The sequence below is a fragment of the Seriola dumerili genome, unplaced genomic scaffold, assembly GCF_002260705.1.
Source record: "Seriola dumerili isolate Sdu_G_001 unplaced genomic scaffold, Sdu_1.0 BDQW01000035.1, whole genome shotgun sequence".
Lineage (NCBI taxonomy): Eukaryota > Metazoa > Chordata > Actinopteri > Carangiformes > Carangidae > Seriola > Seriola dumerili.
In genome coordinates this window covers 3,012,123-3,036,898 of record NW_019174290.1, presented here as the reverse complement: position 1 = coordinate 3,036,898, position 24,776 = coordinate 3,012,123, and the positions used below count along the sequence as shown (strand labels likewise).

At 41.0% G+C, this 24,776-nt stretch overlaps 1 protein-coding gene across 2 annotated transcripts; it reads left to right on the top strand.

Moving 5' to 3' along the window:
* The first annotated feature begins 769 nt into the window (after positions 1 to 769).
* Positions 770 to 24,112, top strand: trim2 (tripartite motif containing 2). Of its 2 annotated transcripts, none has more exons than XM_022738272.1 (12): positions 770 to 912; positions 11,209 to 11,387; positions 13,317 to 13,554; positions 15,028 to 15,179; positions 15,373 to 15,553; positions 17,933 to 18,656; positions 19,181 to 19,284; positions 19,481 to 19,648; positions 20,544 to 20,712; positions 21,303 to 21,373; positions 21,568 to 21,708; positions 22,489 to 24,112. In XM_022738272.1, exons 2-12 carry the CDS (start codon positions 11,254 to 11,256, stop codon positions 22,639 to 22,641), a joined length of 2,235 nt encoding a protein of 744 aa, XP_022593993.1. In that variant the 5' UTR covers positions 770 to 912; positions 11,209 to 11,253; the 3' UTR covers positions 22,642 to 24,112. The 2 variants fall into 2 exon arrangements, with proteins under 2 accessions (XP_022593993.1, XP_022593992.1); XM_022738271.1 differs by having other exon boundaries at positions 20,544 to 20,724.
* Positions 24,113 to 24,776: the final 664 nt, after the last annotated feature.

The following is a 24,776-nucleotide window of genomic DNA, read 5'->3' as shown; positions in this document are numbered from 1 at the left end:
ACCAGCCTTGCCATCTCCAGAGCCGCGCTGCGAGGATATTAATATTTCTCTCATTCCTCAGAGTTTAGTGTCATGAAAAACATTGTTTTGTGTCTGCAATAGTAGCAAGAGTTTAAAAACTAAAGTTATGTTTATTAGAGCACAAACCAGTGAGAGAAGTTAGTTTTGTGTGTCAGCCCTCATTTGTGGTGATATGTTGGTCAATTACTTCTTCTTTTGCTCGTTGTAGTCTTTGGTTCTGTTGAATAGTCTTTGTCTTGTTTACTTTGCTTCAGTGCACTCATGTCTTCAAAAAATGATGTCATTCCAGCTTGTGACAGAGAAAAGTAGAGCTCATGTACACTTGGGGCCTTTCTGGGAAATGGAGATAAAATTGTGCACATGGGGAAAGAGTTCAGCTTTATCCACCTGATTTAAAAGTATTTTTTCTTTTTACAGTAAATGATAAAAGGTACGTAGCATGTAACAGACAGTATCCTGTCATACCAAGTCAGACATCTGAAATAATTTGGCTTCTGTTGGCCTGTTTCCCTCTCTCTTCTCTCTCTGTCGCCCGTCCTCCGTCACTCCTTATCTATCTCTCCTCTGGGACTATTGCCCTCACCGGGGGTTAAAGAGCAGCACAAGCCTTAAGCCCAACCCCTCGCTGGCTTCACTAAAAACCCTCTGATTGGTCAGTTCTTTTCCTCTACACCACTGGCGCCCCCCCCCCCATCTCCGCTCGCCCGGTGGCACCCTGTCAGTCTGTTTGGATTATTGTAACAGCAGCTCAGGCCTCTCACATGCGTTCCCCTCTCTGCCCACTGCACACACTACACTTATATCAGAGATGAGGAGGATTAGGTGACTGAGAGCAGTGTTGTTTTCACCCCCAGAGAAGAGAGAGGCCAGGAGAGAAGCCATGGAGTTGAAGTAAGTGGGATGTTTGGGATTTAAAGATGGAGAGAGGGAGGTTGGAAATAGTGAGTAAGAGTTGGAAAAATGACAAGTGGAAAGGAAGTAGGAAATATATATGATTTAAACGAAGGGAGAAGCTGTACCGGTGTTGATTTGGGGAAAGTCCTTTTGCAGAGTACAGTCTTGGATTTTCTTTTTTCTTTTTGTTTTTTTGTGCGTCGGTCTGCTTGGCCTCCTGTAACAGGAAAAGGTTATTGTTAAAAGATGCTTCTGTAATTCCAGGCTCTTGCCCTGGAGGTCTTGTGAGGAGATACTAGAAATACAGGTTCCAGCTGCAGTTCACGTTGTCTCAGGTGTTCACATTGTCTTTATTCTCAGCAAATTGTGCTTTAAGGAGCTTTTTCTGTGCAGTTGCATGCACCGTAGATTCCCAAGAGAATATTTACTTGACTCTCATTTCCTTTTCCTGTTTGTCGTGCTCGCTGGTTACAGTTCATCTGTCCTGAAGAGTAGCAGGTGCAGTGCACGGCATGTTCATGTGATGTTTGCTGAGAGAAAGTGAAGTGAAGTTTATATGGCACAAAAGTTTTTCTGCATGGGCTTTATAGTCTGCAACACTCTCTATACTTGGATATCTGTAGAGTAAATATGAGGCTTCATTCATCAGCTGATTAACATTTCATCATTTAAAATATAATCTCAACTCTAGATATAAGATTCTTCTTTATTAGTCCCACAGTGGGGAAATTTGCAGTACAAAGAAAAGAAAAACTGCAAAATGTCATTATGAAATACTTAGAAACAAGATGAATAGTAGATAATAATGTAAAATGTACAATTAGATATTTAAATATAACAGAGATATATCAAAAATAACAGCAGATAATGGACATATGTCACATATTCTGCTGATGTGCTGATATGACTATGTTAAGTGCCCTGCAGTGGATTAAGGATCAAGTAAATCAAAAACTGAAAGTGTTTACTGCTGTTACTGTTTTACTGACGAGGTACATTTTGTCAGGACAGATAGCCGCATGCTTCACTGGATCCTGTCTGACAGATGTGCAGCATGGACACTTTCCAGTGGCCTTACGTTGGCACATCTGTAGACCTTAATTTGAAGTCAGTAGTTGACATACAGTAGCCTACTTGCACAGACACACACACAGACTGAGACGCATTGTCTTATCTTTTGTCACCAGATGCATGGTTGGCAGATGTAAAGCCAAACGACACAAGGACACGGGGTTTCCTTGTTCACTCGGGGCGCAGCCTTTTTCTCGGAAATGTAAATGCGATCAGACAAACCTTCAGAGAATGGTAGAAAATTCTTCTTTTTTTTTTTTCCAACAGTAATAACTGCACAACTCAGAAGAAATCATCATTAACTGCAAAATGTCTTTAAAATGTCTGAACAAAACCTCCAAATGGCATCTTTGTTTTGGGTTTTTTTTAAAAATCACTCAGTGGCTTCTTTATAGATGCCGCTGGGGGTTTTAGAGTTTTCAAGTAGAGGGGGTGGATGTGGAGTCGGACGAGGGGATGTTCAGGCTGAAGGCGTGCTCTGCCGCTGTAATCTCTCATCATCCTGTACCCAGTGGATGTTTTAGATTAACATGAGACTGTTCTGACAATTCAGGGGGTGGGGCTGGTGTCTCCCTCTGCACCAATAAAAGCACGTGATTCCACTGAAACAGAAACTGGAAAGGTCATGTAAAGGTTTGCGTCCTGAAGCTGCTTCACATCCTTATGTTTTTTGTTGTTGTTGTTGTTGTTGTTGTTGCGGTGTTGGTGATGAAATGGTGCGATTACCAGGGTCGCCATGGACAATAAGCCTTATAGGCCGACCATCTGGCTTTAGGTGCTGACAGGATTTAAAATACAATAAATGCTGAAAACAAACAAACTGCAACTGTCACCTCGCACATAAACAGCAGTTACAGTGACAATACAGTGTGTTTTATAGATGTAGCGTTCAGGGCCGTGTGGTCCTCTCCTGATTATAGTGGTTTTAGACATAATGAACATGTACGAGCTGTTGCCTGGTAGCTAAGTGGGCGGCCATTTGTGTCTTTTTTACCAGCAACAGTCATTATGGTGATGTAGGCGGTGATGAATGGGATGATGTGATTCTGCTGCCAGTTCAAACTGTCAGGTCCTCTTTAGTGTTTTGTCAGGCTGATGTGACTGAGGTTCCAGCGAATGACTGAAAGAATAAACCTCATAGTCTTATCTCGAGTCTCCAGGATGGATGGTGAGCAGCCGGGTGACGCACTGTCATGGGGTTTCTGTATTCACCGGCTTCTTCTCCGGATCACTTAAAATGTGATCAGGCAAAACACTTACACATTTGCTTTGTGAGAGTTACACGAGATCATCGATACTACTTTCATATCGGCTGACTAAGTGAGGAGCCGGAGCCAAGAGGCGATTAACGGGGCATTATACACCATCCAAAGGGCTTGTCAGATGGTCGGATTGGGAGGGGTGTGGGTGTGGGTTAGGGTGAGGCTGGTCATATCTGTAACTTTCCAAAACCGACGATCAGACATTCACACCCGCTTCACATCGTGATTTGCTGACTGTGTGTCGGTGAAAAAGTACGCTTGTCTCTCAGATTTCTTTTTTTTGATTGCCCGTTTTAGACTCAGTCATGGCCGTTCAGCCGTGTGCCCTTAGCCTAGCTTAGCATGAACACTGGAAGCAGGAGGAAGCGGCACACTAATACCCCTAAAACCATAAATTATACTTTTTAGATCACGGTTTGTGTACAAATGAGATATAACATGGTAAGGAGTGAGTTTTTAGAGGTGCTGATAGGTGGAGTTCTTGGCTTTGGAAAGTTTGCTGTCTACCCCTGTTTCCGGACTAAATGCTAAGCTATAGGCCAATGGCCTCCTTGCTTCACCTCTGTACTTAAAGAACTGTTTCAATCTTCTCACTTAACTCTCAGCGAGAGCACAAACGCTGTGTGCACCAAGTGTATTTTCTAAAATGTCGAGCGCTCATATGAGTTGTATGTTGAAGTCCTTTAGATTGCAGCTAACATGAGAAACACAGTATGAATTTCAACAGAGTTTTAAGATTGAATAAACGTGTGCAAAGGAGAACAAAATATGATTTTTACTCTAATTGGATAGATGTGACATAAGAGTATCTGTTTAACTGCAATTAAAACAATTTAAAAAACACAATAATTGATCATGAAATATGAGTTAAAATTGCTGATGTAAAATAAAGCAGCAATAAACTGTCCTGTGACTCTGTTCTCACACCAACATGTTGGCGTAGCAGCAGACCTGCATGTGACTGGACTCTTGGACTTCCGACCTCACACACCAGTGACTCTTATGTAAGAAAACATTATAAAAAGCTCAATAATGTGCAGGTGAAGGGAGGAAAAAAAATCAGCTGGTCTCCATCAGTGCTTGTTTGTACATCTCCCCATCTATATTCACCTGTTTGTCTTCACCCTGGCTGTTTACATTTTGAAAGTGGTCATTGTGACTGAGCAGTGTCGTCATTGTGTGGGGTGACGCGGCATTTTGTTCCGGTGTGTTTAGGAACAGAGGGAGATGATAAAAACAGCTGAGGTCAGTGCTCTGGAAAGAGCTGTGGGACGGACGGCAGGGGGAAACCCAGAGCAACATACAGACCACTGCAGCCACTGTGTGAACCGAAAGAGAGATATACTTAAGAGACAACTGCATGAAAACCTGTTCCCTATTCGTACTGGTGAGTGGAAATGGGCTGGTTTGAAAGTATAGCTTGGCCTAGAACCTCAACATACAACTGGTTAAGTTCAACTTTAGTGAAAGTTGATTTTATGTATTGGAGGATGGGTTGTGGAAGCATTACATATCACAGCTCTGAGGTTAGGCGGGTCAGCAGCCTTTTGCTGTTTTATGGTAGCCTTTGAAGTGTCTGAATGCATCATGGGTGATGATGTGGGTGTGAGCTGTGAAGCAACTAGAACAAGTTAAGGATGTGTTTACTCCTGCAGTGTGTTTATGCGTTTGTGCCCTCGAGCTGTTTGCTATCACACAGACCCTCCAGTGATGTAATGGTCAGATCGGCGTCTTTGAAACACTAAAGCCCCAACCTCTAATTATTTGCACGGCCTGCAGGTGAAAATCACATTTGTGTCCTCAGAGGAAAATATAGGCCTCTGCTGTGTTTAGAAAGTCCACTGATGAAGCCTTTTAACAGCATCATGTTAACTGATGTTAGCACTGAAAGGCCCGACTGTCAGTGTGGAAGTCATAGCAGGTTCCAGTCCTGTGGTGTTGACATTCAGATTGCACACTGTGCCTTTTAACAAAGCAGAAACAAAGCAATGAAGAGGTGTGTTGTTTGTCATAGAACCTGGTGACTGGAAGGATGTAATGTTTGCATTATCCAAATTGAAGGCTGCCTGTATAACCACTCATCAGAGGCACCCTGTGGGGATTCTGATCACTAGTTGCGCTATGGAGCAATGTTGTTGTTTGTTTTCAATGACTGGTGTTTGTCTCTGTGTTTTGTTTTTGTTTTATAAGAGTACCAAAGCATAAGGCTGGTAATATTCTGTATTTTTCTTATTGTCAACAAAGTAGATACCAAAGCCAACAATGAATTGATCCGACTAATATGTATCACTTTTATACTGGGTGATATGCTCTTTTATTAAAAACCAACATGTGCACTGTAATTTATTTTGATTTTATCCAAAATACACTGTTCTTCTGTCATAAAAACTCACTAATGATCTGCCTTCATGCTGCTGAAAATACCCCCCGATAAGTGCACTATTTTCCCCAGTTTGAGAAACGTTGGATTAAAAACTGCAGCTGTTAAAATAAATTTCTAAAAAGAAAAGAGAGGATGTATTTGTGATCTGCTTTTAGATTTACGTCTTTAGTAGAAAATGCTCTTTTGGTTGAGTGTCAAGGACAAGAAAGGGAAATTGGAAAGTGTTGAGACACTGACTAACACATGGTTGGTTTTGCTGACGTTCGGTAAAATTATAGAATAACAGCAGCCTCGTCCTTTTAGGGCACTGAATCTGAGACGAAGCTTTGGAAATTGATTGTTTGTGTCATTTGTCTTCATTTTGATGCGACACCCACACAATCAACAACTTTGGCCCGTGTGTTCTTCTCTTCTCTTTTCTCCAGAGTTACATTGGCTTCTCTTTGTTCTGTGTCCCACTCGTCTGACTGACTCAGAGCTCGCTGAGTTTGGCAGAGGCTGAGATGAGATCACTGGAACAGCCTTGGAGCTGCCAGGCATAATGAAGTGTGTGAAAAAGCTCTGTCAAGTTCAATTGATGTTGTTTTTTTTTTTGTTTTTTGTTTTTTTTAAATGCAATGATAGAAGTGGTAGTTCAGGATTTCCCCGTGCTTTTTCACTGTTATTAGTAGGTCAATTGATGACTGTGAAACTCGGAAAATAGGGTCAAAATTTCTATTTAATGTCACTATTTTACAATGTGTAAATTCAGATGTGTGTCGACAACGTTTCCTGGTTTTACCTCGTCACTGATGGAGTATATAAACTACAACTGTGGAAATCCCCCTGACAATGTTTTGTTTGATATCATCTTTCCTCAAACAGACTGATCTCAGTTCTCAGCAAACTGATCTTGAGCTGACTTCAAAGTATGCATGTTTTCATTTCAAGATCAAAACAGAACGACATTTATTTCATTGTTTGTACATTGAGTGAAATCTTTAGACAACTGAACCTGATTTTCGGAATGAATTTTCATTTTCTTTCACTTCATTCACTCAGCCTGACATTGTCTTCACGTTAACTGATTTCCTCGAGAGGGAAGGTTACTTTGTCTTAGTTTTGCCTTTAACCAATGAGAAGGAAGATCAAGAGAAGCATCATCTTCCCAGCAGTTGCTAGAAGCAGTTAACATAACACCGATCAAAGGAACATTGTCATTGTTATTCCTGTTCTAGCATCAGCTACTATAGCTGCTTCGAGCTGAACCATGCTTGTGGCCATTTCCTCTCATTATTTTTCATGTTAGCAAGCTACGCAGGAAAATGATGTTCGGATTCTTAATCTTAACCACGAAGATGCGACTAGTGCGGCAGTTTGTCCAAACAGTGAGCACGACATGGGACCAGGCTAAAGACAACAAACTGACAGGACTCATTTCCATGATGGTACATCATCATGCACGCAAAGTCTTTTAATTCGATCATTTGGTCGACTAAACGCGCTCCCTGTGTCAACTCCACCACATACATATTGTATGTACGTACAGCGCTCAGTATACTGGCGTGAGGCAAAAATCGACCAGTGTAGCTTTATCAGAAAGGTCAGTGAGGTCAGTGTTTTACTGTTGTCTGAAGGATAAAACTTCTCCTCCTGGTTCCGATTATTCATTCTTAAGAACGCAGGAAGCTTTGTAGAGTTTCGATCATCACGCAGACAGCGGTACAGGCGGAGACCGCGACCCCGGCCTGTGAAATCCCACGAGCAACAGGTGGCCTTCGTCATTTCATCGTTATGTCAAGAGACAATAAAGGAATAACAACATACTTTATCTTTAAGAACTGACGTACTTGACCTACTGTACGATACGTGTATATAGTATGTGTGTGTGACGGTACAGGATATGAAGGAATGTGTGCTTGTGTTTTAGCAGATTCGAAGCACTGTGCTCTTTTGATTATGTAATACTTTAATTCCCTTTGAATCATGAATCATGATTCTCTTTCATCTTCCTTCCCTTTCTTCATATTTTGCCTCTTAGCTTTTTTTTTTTTTTTTTTTTTTTTGTCTGACTGTACAGTGACTCAGCAGCATGCACACACCTGCACACATATGCACTCAGAGAGATCCCTCTGCCTTCAACTCTATTGGCCGTTTTGTTAGATCACCAGCCATCAGCCAATACTCGCTCACATACTCCTGATGCCGCACACGCTCCCTGCACTGCAGTGAGCCAGCATTTAAGGGGTAGGAGGGAGATGAATGGATGACACAGACTGAGCAAAGAATGTGAGGGATGGGAGGAGAGGAAGTGGTAAGAGAGAGGGAGGGAGGGAGGGAGGGAGGGAGGGGAAGAGATGATGTAAAAACTGAAACACAATCTGGCTAAATCGCCCCTCCTCAACTTTGCTCACGTGTGCGTGCACACCCATAAACACACGGAGGAGCTGTGTCGCTCACACACCTCTTGTCGTCTCCTGTTTTGGCTCATTGCTGCTACCTGGAGGGAAGCATCATGTCACGTCAGAGCTGACATGAACTGAAGGCATGTTTAGAGGGATCTCGGTGTGTTTTTAGTGTGTTTCTGCGTACAGGAGTGGATGACGCCTGTTGATCGGTCCATAGATGCATCACTGTAAGTCATCCTGTCAATTCATGTTATGTCGTGCTGAGCTGTTTTTGGAATAACTGTTGTTCTTTTTGAGCTCACAATTTGCGTGATAACTATTTTCTCATGGGGTCTCTACATGCAAGAAGCTAAAATCCCTATGAGTTAGTACAAACTTATCCAATAATATTTCCCTTTCTTTCATGTGTACCCTCCACTGTGTGTGAGATGACAGCTCCATCCAGCAGGAATTATTCCGCTTAGCTGGTGCGGATCTGATTATGTAAGACTGGAGCGATGTGTGGCTGCCACGACCTTGTGCACTGTCAGCACAGGGCTGCTTCTGTTGTCCTGTTGTGGCTGTCTGCAGAAGGATTTAGGATTTTTAGTTTTACAGTCTGAGCCGTAGTTGATGCTCTCAGGCTTCATCTGGCCCCGTGATGCTGGGAACTTATTAACATACAGCCGAGGATCTGAGATTTGTCTTTGTGCCTGTTTATATATATATTGTCATTCAAATGCAGATGATTTCTTTTCCTTTTATGTATGGATACATATTCGTGATTTTAAGAATCTGGTTTCATGTTTGACTTGGCTGTTAACAGCTTGTTGATGTTTTGCCATTACAGTAAAACTGTTTCTGTTTCAAACACAAGTGCAGCTTTGTGAAAGTGGACCGAGACGCTCAACATCACCACTATTTGGCAGTTGACACAGCAAACACATAACATACCGGTCATGTAGCATATTAGGAAATTTTGGGAGCAACCCACTGGCAGCATGACAGCTTTATCATAACAGCATTTTAACCTCCACTCTCCGTTTTCACGCTCACCACATCACCGCTTTGTAGATACAGGCTCTCATATCTGCCTTCAGAGAGGAGAGCGAGAGGAGGAGACGCTTATAAGAGAGAGAGAGAGAGAGAGAGCGAGAGAGGGATGAAATGAAAATAGACGAGAGAGGATGAGAAGGAGAGCATGCACCGTAGAAAGAAGCACAGTCCCTGAGGGTGTCCTCTCAGCAGCAGAGGTGGCCCGTTTCTGTGCCCGTCTCGAATGTGAAGAGACAATAAAAGCACTGACACACTTTCTGTGGCTAAGTTAGCTGCCAGATAATGTTTCAGGGATAAAATCGTGCCATGATAAGATGTTTCGGGTAAAACTGAAGAGCATGTCACGCTTGTCCAGAATTATGAAGAGTGGGTGTAAATATTGTGTTTGTGTTATGAAGGCAAAGTGTTTTATTTTGGTAGTTTCAGTGTTCGGTGTTTCTCACCAGTGTGTGCTGAGTGCTTTGCTTTCACTTTATAATCAAATATTTATCTCTTAAAGTGCCTTTTATGACAATCACCCAGCAACTACTGCAGCTCAAATACAAGTCCTGCTCTATTTACTAACTTCTACTGCGCTGGTTCCCAACATGGGGCTCGAGACCTGGTGGTCGCAAGATGAGAAGCATGATAAGAAATAAGAAAAAAATAAATAAAAAGTCCTGTGGTATGGTTTTACCTCTAACAGCTTGGGATGCACATATTTAGACTTTCTCTGATGCAGTACTGAAAGTCTGTATGGGCCAATATCATGCACCGATGCAATAGCGGTTCCCTCTTCTTCCTGAATTTCAAATCGATATTCCTCAATGAAATACATTTTTTATGAGAGGTAACATGAGGTCAGAGACTGTGTAGTGTCCACATCATGATCAAATGAACAACAATGAAACTGTATTTATCGTGCGTCTGTCACATCTGGCTGATACCTGATCCATTTAATTGGTCAGGTTTCATCACTCATCAACATTACAACATAATTAACAAATTTGCAGCTAAATGAGTTGCCAATAATGAACTGACGTGTAAGTGTGGAGCTGTTGGTGTCCCTGGGGGTCAGTTTCCCGCTTTGCCCTGTTGGCATGTCCTTGCTTGAATTGTTGGACAAACACAACCAGTCACGAGAGGTTGCAAGTAGACATTATTTTTGCTTTAAAGGGTCACACGCCAAAAGGTTCCTCCCAAAATATCATTTTTTTTTTATTTTCTTTTTATTGATTTGACAAAATATTCATCATAAGGTTCACTGGTTCCCTTTTTATGAACGGTTTTTCACTTGCCTACTGCCAAAAATTTGAATATTACAGGCAGGTACTTAACAACTGTAGCATCTAACACTTCCTCCATTTCCCTTATAATTCATACCAAATTGCTTTGGCCTTTTATGCAAATATCCCAATAATTAACAGACAAATACCAGCTCATGTTTAGGAAATAATGAGAAGAGAGAGGGAGGATGAACTTTACACTTATAACCTCAATTTTTAAACCCCCACACAAGCTCAAAGTCCTTAAAGGAAATTTGAACATCTACATTTCAGTGTCAATAATCAAACTCCATTTCCTGAGGAAGATTGGTTGATTTGATCAGAAGCTCCAGAGCAGCTACTAAAGAGATTATTTTGTCAACTGCTCAATATTTTTTTTTGAGAAATAGAGCTAGAAGTTTGTAACTGATATTTTTTCTTAATCATTCACTAAACATCTAATGTTGAAACCATGACCTCAGTTTGACCTCTCACCCTCTTCACAACCTCTCAGATGTTCCTAGACTTAACGGTTAGAAGATGTAATTATATGTAAATAAGTTTATCCCACCGACCACCAGGAAATGGATCTAGCAGCTGGTTGCGTCTTGTCGACCTGCTGATTGACGGGATGTTTGCAGTCACTGTTTCTAATCTTAATACTTCAGTGTTCAGTGTGAGTTGGTGTTAAAGCATGTAGCCACAGGCGCTGATTGGTGTGTCTGTTTTTGTGTGTTTGGCATTTCCTGTCTCAGTGAGGGGATGGAAGGAAGAAGCTATTTGGCCTTCGATTTCAAACTTTGATCTTTACTTCCCACAGGTTTCCACTCACTTCCATGAGGTCATCACTGTGTGTTCGATCGTATATCTTGTCCTCACTTGTCTTGTCCTCCCTGTGTGTCACTCTGCAGGGTGCAGGGTAAGAGGAAGCGGGACTCCTATGTCAGAGTTTTAGGATGGCCAGTGAAGGCTCCACTATTCCTAGCCCCGTGGTCCGCCAGATTGACAAGCAGTTCTTGATCTGCAGCATATGTCTGGACCGCTACGAAAACCCCAAAGTACTGCCCTGCCTGCACACCTTCTGTGAGAGGTGAGTGGAGTTATTGCGCTGTTTCTAATGCAGCAATGTCATGTTTTTATCCTGTGTGTACATTGGACACGATTTGCAACCTGCAAGGTTTCAAATTCAAATGTATGATTTGTATGTTTTTGTGAGAGAAAGCGATTTTGCACAACAGTAAGTGGGAGGTGCAGTAATGATACTTTTAAATCAATGTTGTTTTTGTAAATTTGAGCATAGTTTCACAAGAGATGGTTCTGCATCTCTGCTGTTGACCTTGGTGTGTTGGTGCCATCCTCTGTCTGTCGCTCGAGAGTCATTAAGTTGTTAGAATTAACAGTTAACAATACACCTGTTTTCTATTACTGTGTATTTATTTTGCACATAAATGTCTGTGGTGAGTATTACAGTATTTACCGCTATTAAACATTTTTATTCTTTGGATCTGATTACCTCACGATTATTGCAAGTTATGGTTGAAATTATGTTAAAGCATTGTGCATCTCTTTCTGTTCTGGGATTTGATTTCTCTTATCTGCCATTGCAGTTCCCTAGCTCTATAATTCACCATAATGTGATTGTAAAAGAGAACCCAGAGCAGCTGACTGAATGTTTAACATGTAATATAACACTAAATCCTCAGTGGCAGAAAGGCCTTATCTCACTGATCTGTACACATGCTGAAAACCTCCTTTACTCGGATCTATTTCTAACCACATCCAACATGATGCTGGGTGTGGTCGGAAGAACGACCACACTCGTCAGTGACCTAGTGTTGCTTTACACTGGGTTTCCATTTTATCAAGTACACATGTACAATCTAGTGCAGTCAAATTCAGTAGCCCTGCAATAGATGTGTGAGGCTTATTTTTAGTTAATGTTTAATTGTACAGTAACAAGTACGTAGCATGAGCCAATGCCAGCCTATATACTTATAAGCGGGTTGCGATGCTTTTAAGATTCACATACTTCAACAATGGAATCCATATAGAACAGCACACGACACAAACAATGACTGAATTAAATTACTGTAAAACTCAAGGACAAGAACCAGATAATTCATGATTACATCACTGATCCTTTTTTAAAGGCTGTTTCCTGGACATTGAGCATCTTAGGAACCCATTTATTAAGACTTTAATGGACGTTAGCTAATTTGATCAAAATATAATTTTTCTCATCAGCTTCCTGTCCAAAACTTTAATTGCACAATTATATTCATCATCTTCATCATCATAATCTCAAAAGGCTGGATTGTGACCAGGAAGTTACACAATGACTTAACCTCTACCATTTTAACTCGTTTCTCAAACTTTGAAATTGAAACCTCTTCAATCTTAAATCTTGATTAAATGTTATAATAACCAGTTTGGTGGTGGTGTCGCACTAAATTGAAAGGTGTTTCTGATGTTTTTCCACATCCTTTCATAAACATACACGTTAAGAGCATCTCTTAAAATTTTATAATCCAATCCAGCCCAACACAATAAACTAACTTCGACCTCACAAGTCATTATAAGCTCCACGCTGATGGGATTTATATGTTTATGGCAGGGCTGTTGTGTTCGATTGCACAGTAGAGGTGTGGATAATGAACTGGTGACTCAGTTTGCAGTGCTACTGTAAAGCACTTCTGAATTGTAAACATTTCAACCACTAGGTGGCATAAAAGGCCAGATTAGATTAGATTACAGTGTTAATGAATGCTGACAATTTATATTGTGTAAACAGAGGAAATAAAACTTTCTGGTTAAAGAAAAATCTTTCTATAGTCACAGTCATTAATGTGTACTACTATATATCATCACTCTCTGTATTCAGTATGGCTGAGTCCTTGATCTTTCTCTTTCTCAATGCAACACACACTGCACCACCCACCCCTTTCTCCAGACTCCCTTTGATATAGCTTTGTACAGGATGCGCCCACTCATCAATATTCCCCCTGCTCTCCTCCTCCAGGTGCCTGCAGAATTACATCCCGGCCCACAGCCTCACACTGTCGTGCCCCGTGTGCCGCCAGACCTCGATCCTGCCGGAGAAGGGTGTGGCGGCATTGCAGAATAACTTCTTCATTACCAACCTGATGGACGTGCTGCAGCGGGAGCCGGGCAGCTGCAGCCAGGAGGCCGCCGCTCTCAACAACATCACCGCTGTGGCTACAGGCCAACTGCTCTCATGCCCCAATCATGGAGGCAACGTAAGAGTCACGCACAATATCAGTCTGTACCTGTGCTTCCTCCCTCTTCCTGTTTCTCACAAACCCATACACACAACATACTGTCTGGAAAAGTATCCTGATGATGCTTAAGACGAATAATATGACATGAAACATATTTTCAAGTTTACGCCTGTCTGAAAACTGAGAGTAACTGCAGTACGGCAGCTGTGAAGGTCAGTTATGTAGTTTGAGCCTGTAAGTAAGCACAGCTGGTCATCCAGCAGTTGTGCGCTCTTTTTTTCTATTTAACTTTTTCTTTTTTTCTTTTTTTAGATTTAGAGAAGAAGTTATATTATGTATCTTTTTTTGAATGGAGATGAGAGATTATTTTGCCATGGCATTCACTATTCAATTCAATTCTATTTATATTGTGCAGAATCATAACAGAAGTTATCTCCGGGGCAGCTCTCTTATTGAGTGGGTCTAGACCGTTCTCTTTCTAATATTATTTATAAAGCAGTTGGTGGCGGTGGCAAGGAAAAACATCTTTTCAAAAGGAACAAACCTTGAACACAGCCCGACTCATGGTGGGCGGCAGCCTGCCTCAACCAGTTGGGCTGAGGGAGAGAGAGAGAGAGATAGAGGTGTGTAGGGAGGGAGAGAGAAAGAAAGAGAGAGCAGTAAGGGAACATAGCATGATGCAGGTTCCACATAAAGATGTATAATAATAATAATAATACCAATAAAAGTAACAAAAAGACAATGATATAGGGCAGTTAATAAGACTAATAATAAATACTAATGTTCAGCATTAACAATGAATAATCACTGTCTCACAGATCTGATAAAGACTTGTAGTGTAGATGTCAAGGCCACTAGGTCAGATATTGTTGATTCTTTTAATTGTTCGTGGTCAGACTGCACCCGTACAGAGCAGTGCTTTGAGCTAAATGCTAATGTCAGTGTACTTGCTAAACGTGTAATATACTGCTTATTAAGTATATTTACCATGTAAATCATCTTAGTTTACCATGTTAGCATGCTAACATCTGGTAATTAGCAGTAAAAACAATAGTACACCTGAGGCTAATGAGAGTGTCATTAGTTTTACAAGTATTTGGTGAAACCAGTATTGAGCAAATTGAAATTCAGTTACAGTTCATCCCAAAGCAAACATGAATGTCTGTATAGCATATCAGTCCTTCTTCTTGGTGTGGAAACATTTCACTCTAAACGAAAAATGTATGTTTCATTCAAAATCAACAATATAAACCTCATGGTGGAGTTGGAGGTGAAGTCGGGGACTCGCTAAAGTCATTCTGCTTCATTTTCTGGAAAACCACGAATGTCTGTACAAAGTTTCATAGAAGTCCGTCCAAGATATTTCAGGCTGAACCACAGTGGGGGGCTGACCAGCTCTGCATTAGCAATGCCGCTAATGTGGCTTAAACGGTTTGGAATGAAACTCAACCCCATATTTAAGTTTAATCTTTACTTTTTCCTGTTTCCTAGGTCATGGAGTTTTACTGTCCTCCATGTGAGACGGCCATGTGTCAGGAGTGTACAAGCGGCGAACATGGAGAACATCCAACTGTGCCTCTTAAAGACGTAGTGGAACAACACAAGGCCTCATTGCAGGACCAGCTAGACGCCGTCAAGAAGAGGTACAACAGCAGCCTTATGTAGACGTCATTATACTGCACTACAGACTTTATGCATATTACTCCTAAGGAACTGCCATGATGGAATAAATGAAGCAAACACAATCCTCTTTTTTGTGCCTGTTCAGTCATGTGATGGTTGACTAGCTATAAGAAACATTCCTCGTCATTCATGCCCTCCCTCTGTTGCTCCTAGGTTACCAGAGATCGACTCAGCCCTGCAGACACTGTCAGAGATCCTGCAGCAGCTGACCAACCAGAAGAGCTCCATTGAGGATGACATCCACACCACCTTCGATGAACTGCAGAAGACCCTCAATGTCCGAAAGAGTGTTTTGCTCATGGAGCTGGAGGTCAACTATGGCCTGAAGCAGAAGGTGAAGTCTGAATGAAGCAAAGTACTCTCAGTGAATTAGCTGACACATGCAGAGTGTAGTTTCAGTGTTACGCTTGGATGTTTGGTTTACACTTTGGTCCTATCTGGTTACGTTCACAATCATGGTAAGTGTTGTTTGAGTTTTTTTAATCAGCGTTAAGCACTTTGCAGTTATCTACCTCTTAAAGGCGCTGCATTAACTAGCAGCTCTGATGGTTTCTTATCAAGATGTTTTGGAGTAGATTACATAAGGGAATTATGGAGAAAGAAACAAGTGGTATAACATTAAAATTGATGCAAGACACTGGCCTTGTTTTAATCTATTTTGGTTAAAATTGAATTTAACCTGTCACAGGCTGCTCATCAGCCTTTTTGTTTTGCTGATATATGTGTCAGGGGCTCAGCTGGTCTGATAGGCGATTAACAGGCTGGACAGAGGGGGGTCAATGGAGCTGGTGCACCACCCCAGTCTGGACAACCAATCACCCAGTCTGGTTAAGAGGCTGGGAGCCTGGGAGCTCCGTCACATGGGTTGCTAATGATTTACAATTCAGTGGCTGGTGTGCAGTCAAAACACTGGAGCCCAGGGGAAAGTCACATAAGTGACTTGCAGCCGTGTTGTTGCTGTAGCTAGATGGAGCCAGTGCACAGTGTGTACACTGGGAGTTGATTTGGGTGTGTCATGTGCAATGAGGTAATACAGTGCAGCTTTGCTCTTCATGCTGCTACCACTTTATCCTCTTACACTGGCAGCTCGATCTCCATTCTCACAGTATGTATGGACAGCCTCTTCGTTCTCAGAGCTTCGGCGTGTGAATTTATGTGAAGAGAAAAGAGATAGTGAAGGGATGTTTGGATGAAGCGTTTGACTGCAGTCTGAGATAGATGGATTAATGGCCTCTCTTGTTGGAGAAGAGGAGGAGTGTGATGGCCAGATGCGGGTGAGTCTGTCTTGGTGCTTTGATGAGTGTGTGGTGATGTCCCAGTTCTGAAGAGAAATGGTGAAAAGTCAGCTCAAAGATTATTAACAGCAAAGAACTTCTTTTCAATAACACATGTAGAATAACATACAGACGGATTTCATGAGTTAAATGTGACTTGTGTGAGTTTATTATTGGCTAAATTTATTGACAAGATTACTAAACAGATGCTTGAGTAATGCATAACAGATGTTTAACTCTCTATCTTGAATTCCTATGTAAGAAATCATCGTCACTATTAGTTCATGTGATTAGTTAATGGTTAACAGATCATTATTCAATGACCTATAACTCTTGTTATTCCATACATTAAATGGAAAAAGTCATTTTAGAGCCATGTATTTGATCATCGCCTCTGAAGACAGAACAGTACCTGTTCTCATAGAGATATGAAGCTGTTCTTATGAAGCTGGTAGTCAGATATAAACCTCTATATGTTGCTGCATGACCCGTACAATCTTCATGTTGTTCATGTCACATTTAAAAGCTAGGGGGTGGCACATAAACTTTTTTTAATGATATATTTTGTTGTTGTTGTTGTTGTTGAAAGAAGTGGAGTGTAACACTGAGGAGAATGAAACCAAAAACGCCCAGCAGGGGCCAGATGACATGTTTAAGCAAATGTGAACAGTTTAATGAAATGAGATTTTTTTTTTTTAAAAAAAACAACTATAATGTGTTTGACTTTCCAGCATTAACTACTGCAGATTGCTTCTGTAGGCCGTTGTGCTGGTTATGTCAGTAAGTGTAACAGTAATTTCACAGACAGATCTCTGCGTGGCACCACAGGATGACATAGCCACATTAACAGATACTCATCTGTTTTCATGTGCAGTCGCTGCAGTAAAGCTGCAGCCGTGTGTATCTGAGAGTCAGGACTTTTTGTTCATTTGCATATGAACAATAACAACAATACACTATTTTTTTTGCCAACATGTAATTACTGAGATAAGATCTCACTCCCTTCATGCAGACAAGTCATGGTCTGTCCTTTTTATATTTTATCTTTTCACGCAGAATTCTTTTCACTTTCCCTCCTACAAAGCAGTGGAGCTGGTTGGGTTTCATGTGCGGGCTTCACGGCCTGTAGCGGTGGTTCCAACCTGAGAACTGGGGCCCCACAAGAGATCACGGTGAATCTGCGGGGTTGTGAGATGAATTAGAGAATAAGAAAGATACTGCGTACCTGTACCTCTTGTTGTCTATAAGATATAGTCAGACTTGGATGAATAACTATAAGACAGGAAAATCATTCTTTGTTTGACCTGCTCACAGCAACTGTGACAAGGTGGTGCAAGAAGACACTGCTTTTTTTTTTTTTTTTAAGGGGTCACAAGCCTAAAAAGTAGCAACCACTGGTCTGTCTAACCCTGCTGCCCCCTGGTGTTTGTCTGTGATAGGTGCTCCAAGCCCAGCTGGACACCCTGCTGCAGGGCCAGGAGGGCATCAACAGCAGCTGTAACTTCACGGAGCAGGCTCTGAGCCACGGCACTGAGGCCGAGGTGCTGCTGGTGAAGAAGCAGATGAGCGAGCGTCTCATTGAGCTGGCCAGCCAGGAGCTTCCTCTGCAGCCCGGAGAGAACGACCAGCTGGACTTCCTCGTGGAGACAGACGGACTAAAGAAGTCCATCCATAACCTGGGCACTATTGTAACGACTAACGCGGTGGCCTCCGAGTCTGTGGCCACTGGTGAAGCGTTACGGCACTGTGTGGTGGGCGTACCCACCTCCATCACCATAACCACTAAGGACAAAGATGGAGAACTGTGCAAGATGGGTAACGCAGTCATAACTGCTGAAATCTCCTCACCTGATGGTAGCAAAGGTGAAGGAGAGATACTGGACAACAAGAATGGCACTTATGAGTACCTGTTCACAGCCCCTAAAGAGGGGGCTTTTAATTTATCACTGCGTTTATATGACCAACATATCAAAGGAAGCCCCTTTAAGATTAGGGCCACCAAGTCTATAGATGTGTCACCAACTTCGGACGGCATGAAGAAGAGGCTGAAGTCTCCAGGCAGTGGGCACATCAAGCAGAAGGCCATCAAGAGGCCGGCCAGTATGTACAGCACAGGGAGGAGGAAAGAGAACCCCATCGAGGACGACCTCATCTTCAGAATCGGTGAGGGAGCCGTTTTGTTCTCACAGCAGAGCAGACAAAACACACAGCTGATGTTTTTTTGAAAATTCAAATGGCTGTATCGACATGTTCACTGGGCATTTTTCTTTCTTTATATGTTTTCTGTAGAGCAGCAATGATTGATTGATTAGTTTTACTATTTTGGCGTTTTACTAATTGATTAACTGTTTTTTGTTTTGTTTTTGTTTTTTTCAAGCAAATATCAAATGGTTGGTGGTAACAGGTTTTCAAGTGTGGAAATGTATTATTTATTATATCACTGTAAACTGAATATCTTTGGGTTTTACACTGTTGATCAGAAAAAAACGAGACATTTGAAGACATCACCTTGGAGTCTGGCATTTTATAGACCAAACAATCAATTTATTGAGAAAATAATTGGCAGACTAATTGATAAACAAAAGGATCATTAGTAGCAGCCCTTGTTGTCTATATAGAATTGAAAGAAAGAAAGAAAATATTTTTCAAATATCAGCTACTAATGAAAAACTGTTTATGCGTTCTAGGCACAAAAGGAAGAAACAAAGGGGAGTTCACTAACCTGCAGGGAGTGGCTGCCTCCGCTCTGGGAAAGGTGCTGATCGCAGACAGCAACAACCAGTGTGTCCAGGTAACAAGAACTTCCTGTGCTGAAGATGCTGCTCAGGGCTGCAGTGAGAAGTCAGCGCTGTAGCGCTATTACTTATCAGTGTTCAGTTACCTTGAACAATGCTGCCTGTGCACTTTGCCATCTCAGTATATCTCACGATACTGTGTACTGACTTGGTAAAAGTGCGCATCATTTAACATCTCATGTCTTTACACAGATTTTCTCCAACGATGGCCAGTTCAAAAGTCGTTTTGGGATCCGGGGCAGGACTCCGGGTCAGCTGCAGCGGCCGACCGGTGTGGCCGTCCACCCAAATGGTGACATCATCATTGCCGACTATGACAACAAATGGGTCAGCATCTTTTCAAGTGAGGGCAAGTTTAAGGTGAGTCAAGATACTTCAACCATCAGTGGGTTGTAGCGGTATTGTAGCGGTGTAGTAAAAAAAAACTGATATACAGTCAAAAACAACCAGGCTTGAGGTTAACTGTGCATTGCTATGTTGCAGTATGTTAATTTTCTGTGCAAGCAGAGATATTACCCGGCAGGTTAGCCACCAAAAATACTAGTAGTAAATTTTGCACTGTCCCTAAAACACTGCCTGTACATTCATGTTTCAGTGATTCAAACAGAAAAACAAGCGCCGAAAATCTGCAAGTCATTTGCAATTTCCACACTTCATTTGCTAATTTCTGGAGTGTGAAGAGAAACACTTGAGCAGATTTTCACTTCCCTCTTCAGTCCGTCTCAGTGGTTTTTTTTATCCTGAATTACAGAAACCAGTACAGTTTTGAAAGTATATATAAATAATTGTGACCTTATGCTTTAATGATGGATTTTTTTTTTCCTACTTAGAGTTGCAGTAGGGTTGTGCTAGCAAAATGTCAGAAACTGACATTTTCCGTTCAGGAGAGCCTGGGGCTCGTTCACTGGATGTCTCTTAATCACCGAAACCAACTACCCCATGATTTATTACTCTTTTTATGAAGTGTGTCTACAGTGTATTGATGGGATGTTTTATTTTTCTCTTTGTAAATCACATATAAGACAAAATAGAACTTATTAAAGAGACTAAAGGCAAGTTTTTTTTTTTTTTGGTAAGTTATAAAAATGGGGACAAAAATCCTGTGAGCATAATGCTAGACTAACACCTCAATTAAAAAATGGGGATAATATACATATACTGTACTAATATTAATGTATGTCTAAGTTCCCAGTCATGCAGTATATGATTGAAAAGCTGCGGTGCAACACAAATGTCAAATCCTTTGCTTCTGCAGAACAAGATTGGCTCAGGGAAGCTGATGGGCCCTAAAGGCGTGTCAGTGGACAGGAACGGCCACATCATCGTGGTCGACAACAAGGCCTGCTGCGTCTTCATCTTTCAGCTCAACGGCAAGCTGGTCACCAAGTTCGGTAACCGAGGCAACGGTGACAGGCAGTTTGCAGGTACACTAAATGGTAATACGTGCACTGCCCCCTACAGTCGTTCTCCGACCAGCTCACACCTGCATGTGGAATGAAGGCGTACCGTGTGCCAAAGCAGGAACCATCAAGATCCCCTCATCCTTTGACTGCTGAGTTTTTGTAGAATTTATAGAGAAGACATGAACAAAGCAAAAACAACTTTGTTTTTCAGTGTTGTTTCCAATGTAAACAACACTTTTTTTTTCTTTTTTTTTTTTACTGATATCAATAAAAGCTTAGGACAGACAAAGCAAACCGTTCAGGTCATTACGCAGATTAACAATTCAAGTGTGTTTGTTGTAGCATGTGGTACAACTGAACATGGTACGAGTAACTAGATTTTCTCTCATCAGTCTTCATTTTTGTGTCTGCCGGTGCATTTATGTTTTTTATTTCTCATAAATACATTGGCTACTTCTAAAAATCTGCATGTTGACTGAAAACATCTGCTCTGCAACAGCTGGCTGAACTGAACCGTTTCATGACATGTAAAATCAGAATTGGTGAAATGGCTTGTGTCTGAGACCTTTTTTTTTTTTTTTTTTTTTTTTTTTACTGATTCTGTGATGCAGGCCCTCATTTTGCTGCTGTCAACAACAACAATGAAATCATCGTGACAGATTTCCACAATCACTCAGTCAAGGTGAGTACAGTTTCAGAGCAGTGGAAGTGACTATTAATACATTTTTAGTAGTAGAAATTGTGTCTTTTTTATCCTCTAATAATCTAATTCTTATTAATAAAACTATTCTGTGGTTAAAGTGTTACCGTGTTTTGTTTACTAATTTGCCAAAAACAAATTTTAGATTGTTTTTTTTTTTCTATTTGAAAATGTAGGTGTTCAACACAGAGGGAGAATTCTTGCTGAAGTTTGGGTCTAACGGTGAGGGCAACGGCCAGTTCAACGCGCCCACAGGAGTGGCAGTGGATGTTAATGGTAACATCATAGTAGCAGATTGGGGCAACAGTAGGATACAGGTCAGTACAAAACATTTCACTCCCACAAGTCTAAAGAAAATATAATTTTTGTCCCCTGTTGCATTCACAGTTGTTTGGATTTCTGCACTTTGCAGAGCTAATTTAGATTTTTTTCTTAACCGAGGTCCATGCTATCTTGTGGCCCATGCATCTGTAATACTTCATTTTCACTTGTACAAAAAAAAAAGCTGATCACACATTGGAGTCCTCTTCCTTCAGGTCAAACGACCGCTCCGGTCATTGTGAATCATCCTTATTTATGAAGTTATTCTTGTCTTTTATAGAACCAACCAGAGGTTCATATGCTGTGTTTCTAGTAGAAAGAAGATTTAGAAAACAGAAACAAATTGTGACTCTTTTCTCATTTCCTTTGACCCCCGGATTCCACATCAGACAATGTAAACGTTCTTGTTCTGATACAATCTAGCTACTAGTTTCAGTTTGAACTATAAACTGATCATAACATTTTTCTTCAACGGATTATAACAAATGCAAATTAACATTTGTGTGAGAAACCCAGTATGTTTAATTGACTTGATTTTGCCAACATCACCCCCTGCCTATTGTATGTTCCCTCTAATCTATAGATTTAACAGTTCTTTTAAAAGAAATATTGATTCACAATCATAATTATAAGTAAACACCTCCTTGTCACATTTAACAATATACATGACTTTATTGAACATGTCAGGGCATTTTATAAACTGCAAATGAAGCATCTCCTGGTTTTATCCCGAATACAAATCTAAAGAAAGAAGTAATAACATTTCTCTCTCTCAGGTGTTTGATGGCAGCGGTTCGTTCCTCTCTTACATCAACACATCAGCAGACCCTCTGTACGGCCCGCAGGGACTGGCTCTCACCTCTGACGGACACGTTGTGGTCGCCGATTCCGGCAACCACTGCTTCAAAGTCTACCGCTACCTGCAGTAGCTCCTCTCTCCCTCAACGCACAAACTGTACCGTGCACATAAACACACATACACATGTTAGTATGGAGCGACTGGCAGATTTTTTTGCCCTCATCCACTCACCCGTTCATCTTTGAATCGTGCTGTTGTTGTGCCATCTGTTTGACTGTTCCCCACGTGTGGCGTTCTGCTTCACCCCATGACGCTGAAGAAAACAACCGAGAGAAAAATTTTTTAGTGGTGTGAATGAAGCAAAAAGGATCTGAGATATTCGCAGACGGCTGCTGCTGACTGGTGCTTTGAGGAGTCACCCATAACCTTGTTCACATTCCATCTTAACTGCGCTGATTTGAAAAAAATTAAACTTTAGTATTGTACATATGTTAGATCTTTTGATTTGTTGTGACATGGCAGGAAAACTGGAATATAATGCTATTGCACTTGTTCTTAAAAAAGTACTGGTTGGGCACTGTGTTAAGTGAAATTGACATTAAAGTAAAGAAGTTACCCGAGTCACCTGGAAATGAATGTGAATTCTATTTATAGTTTCGGTAACTGCAGCTTCCTGTTTAATGCTCTTCACCTTTTGCCTGCTCAATATAAAAGACAGATCTTCCACCTACTGTAGGTAGCAGGGTATTTTCAAGCATGATTAGGCATCTCTGTGCATGCTGTTTTTACTAATACACACCTGAAAAGCTACTGTGCACAATATATAGATATGTTTCAAGTGGACACTTACCAACATCACCAAAAGAAACTTTGAATGGAGGCACTGTTTCAATTACAATACTTCTATCTATGTGTGAAAATTAATAGTCAGTGTAATTGTCATCACTTTAAATTAACTAATAATATGGTGACAATTTCTACTTCACTGGTTTTGCAAAAACACATAGTGTTTGTGTGTGCAAGACAAGTGTGAATGTGTGTGTGTGTTGTGATTAATCAAGGTACCAAACATGAGCAGCTTTATGTGCTGACTTCTGCTGTGTAGTGTGTGTATGAAGCCTCTTGACATTTTGATTATGTGCAAACATCTTAGAATTTCTTGCAGCATTTGAGGAAATAGCTAAAGAGCTGAAAATACACTCAGTAGGACACATCAGGGTTCATTCAAGCTGCAGCATAGAGGTTTGATCCAACAACATCAAACGCAGATTGCAGAACTGTGGTCACTATCACTCCTTACCACGTGCTCTTATGTCTTTCAGAAAAATCTGTAGAACTACTAGCAAGTTGTATTTTAGTAAAACAATTTGTCTGTCCTGATGCAATATGTAGTTCAACAGTTGAGGTGTATGTTGTAAAATTGCACTGTGCTACCATTTGAAAGCCTTGGTCAAAAATACTTTGTCTTTAAGCACACAGTTTTCATTGGGTATCCTGAATTTGGTCATTCATTTTCTACACAATCCTGTTAAATTATTTGTTTTCCATTGTCTTGTTTATCTTTGTAATGCCAAATGGAATTAAAGTGCCCATAGAAAAGATTAATTTGTTTGTATTTGGTTTTGTGTAATACATATGACATCATAAACTGTTCACTACTGTGATAAATAACTCCATAGCTGCCATATTACCAACTGGGCAAAGCAGGAATCTGCCCAGGGGCCCAAAAGCCCCAAGTTTACAGGTTTACATAATTTGATTAATCACTAATTTGTCATAAATGTACACCACTTGAGTACAATATCAACTCTGATGTTTTTGTGTCTCACACACACAAAGGTATTTTTATTGTATCCATCTGATATTTTCTTACATAACTGATCGATTGTTTCGTGTATAAAATGTCAGGAAATTGTGAAAAACCACCACTATTTCATATACAGCAGAGGGCGTTAGAAACAGTGAGGCGAAAGTAAACAACATCGCTTCTGGCCCTTTAAAGAAATGCTGCCTTCCCGTGCAGTCGGAAATAATGTAGCGACCAAGCTACTGATGACTTCAAAATTGGACATTTAGTATGAATCTACCAGCCGCATTAAAGTCAGAAAACCAGAAAGCCATCAACAATGCTTTGAACCCTGTTTTTATTATCATTTACCCATGTTCATTACTGGTTTTTCTTGTAATTCCTTCATCTTCTATGCCACTGTATACTAACTAACTAAGGTTGTTGACAAACAAAAAAACTTGACAAATGATGGTAAA

What these genes read in the sequence shown, in the direction of transcription:
- trim2 (XM_022738271.1), top strand. Translation starts at nt 11,254, where the DNA reads ATGGCCAGTGAAGGCTCCACTATTCCTAGCCCCGTGGTCCGCCAGATT. An exon ending in CGACCTCATCTTCAGAATCG is followed by an intron (nt 18,657 to 19,180) that starts GTGAGGGAGCCG and finishes TATGCGTTCTAG; the next exon opens with GCACAAAAGGAAGAAACAAA. An exon ending in GCAACAACCAGTGTGTCCAG is followed by an intron (nt 19,285 to 19,480) that starts GTAACAAGAACT and finishes GTCTTTACACAG; the next exon opens with ATTTTCTCCAACGATGGCCA.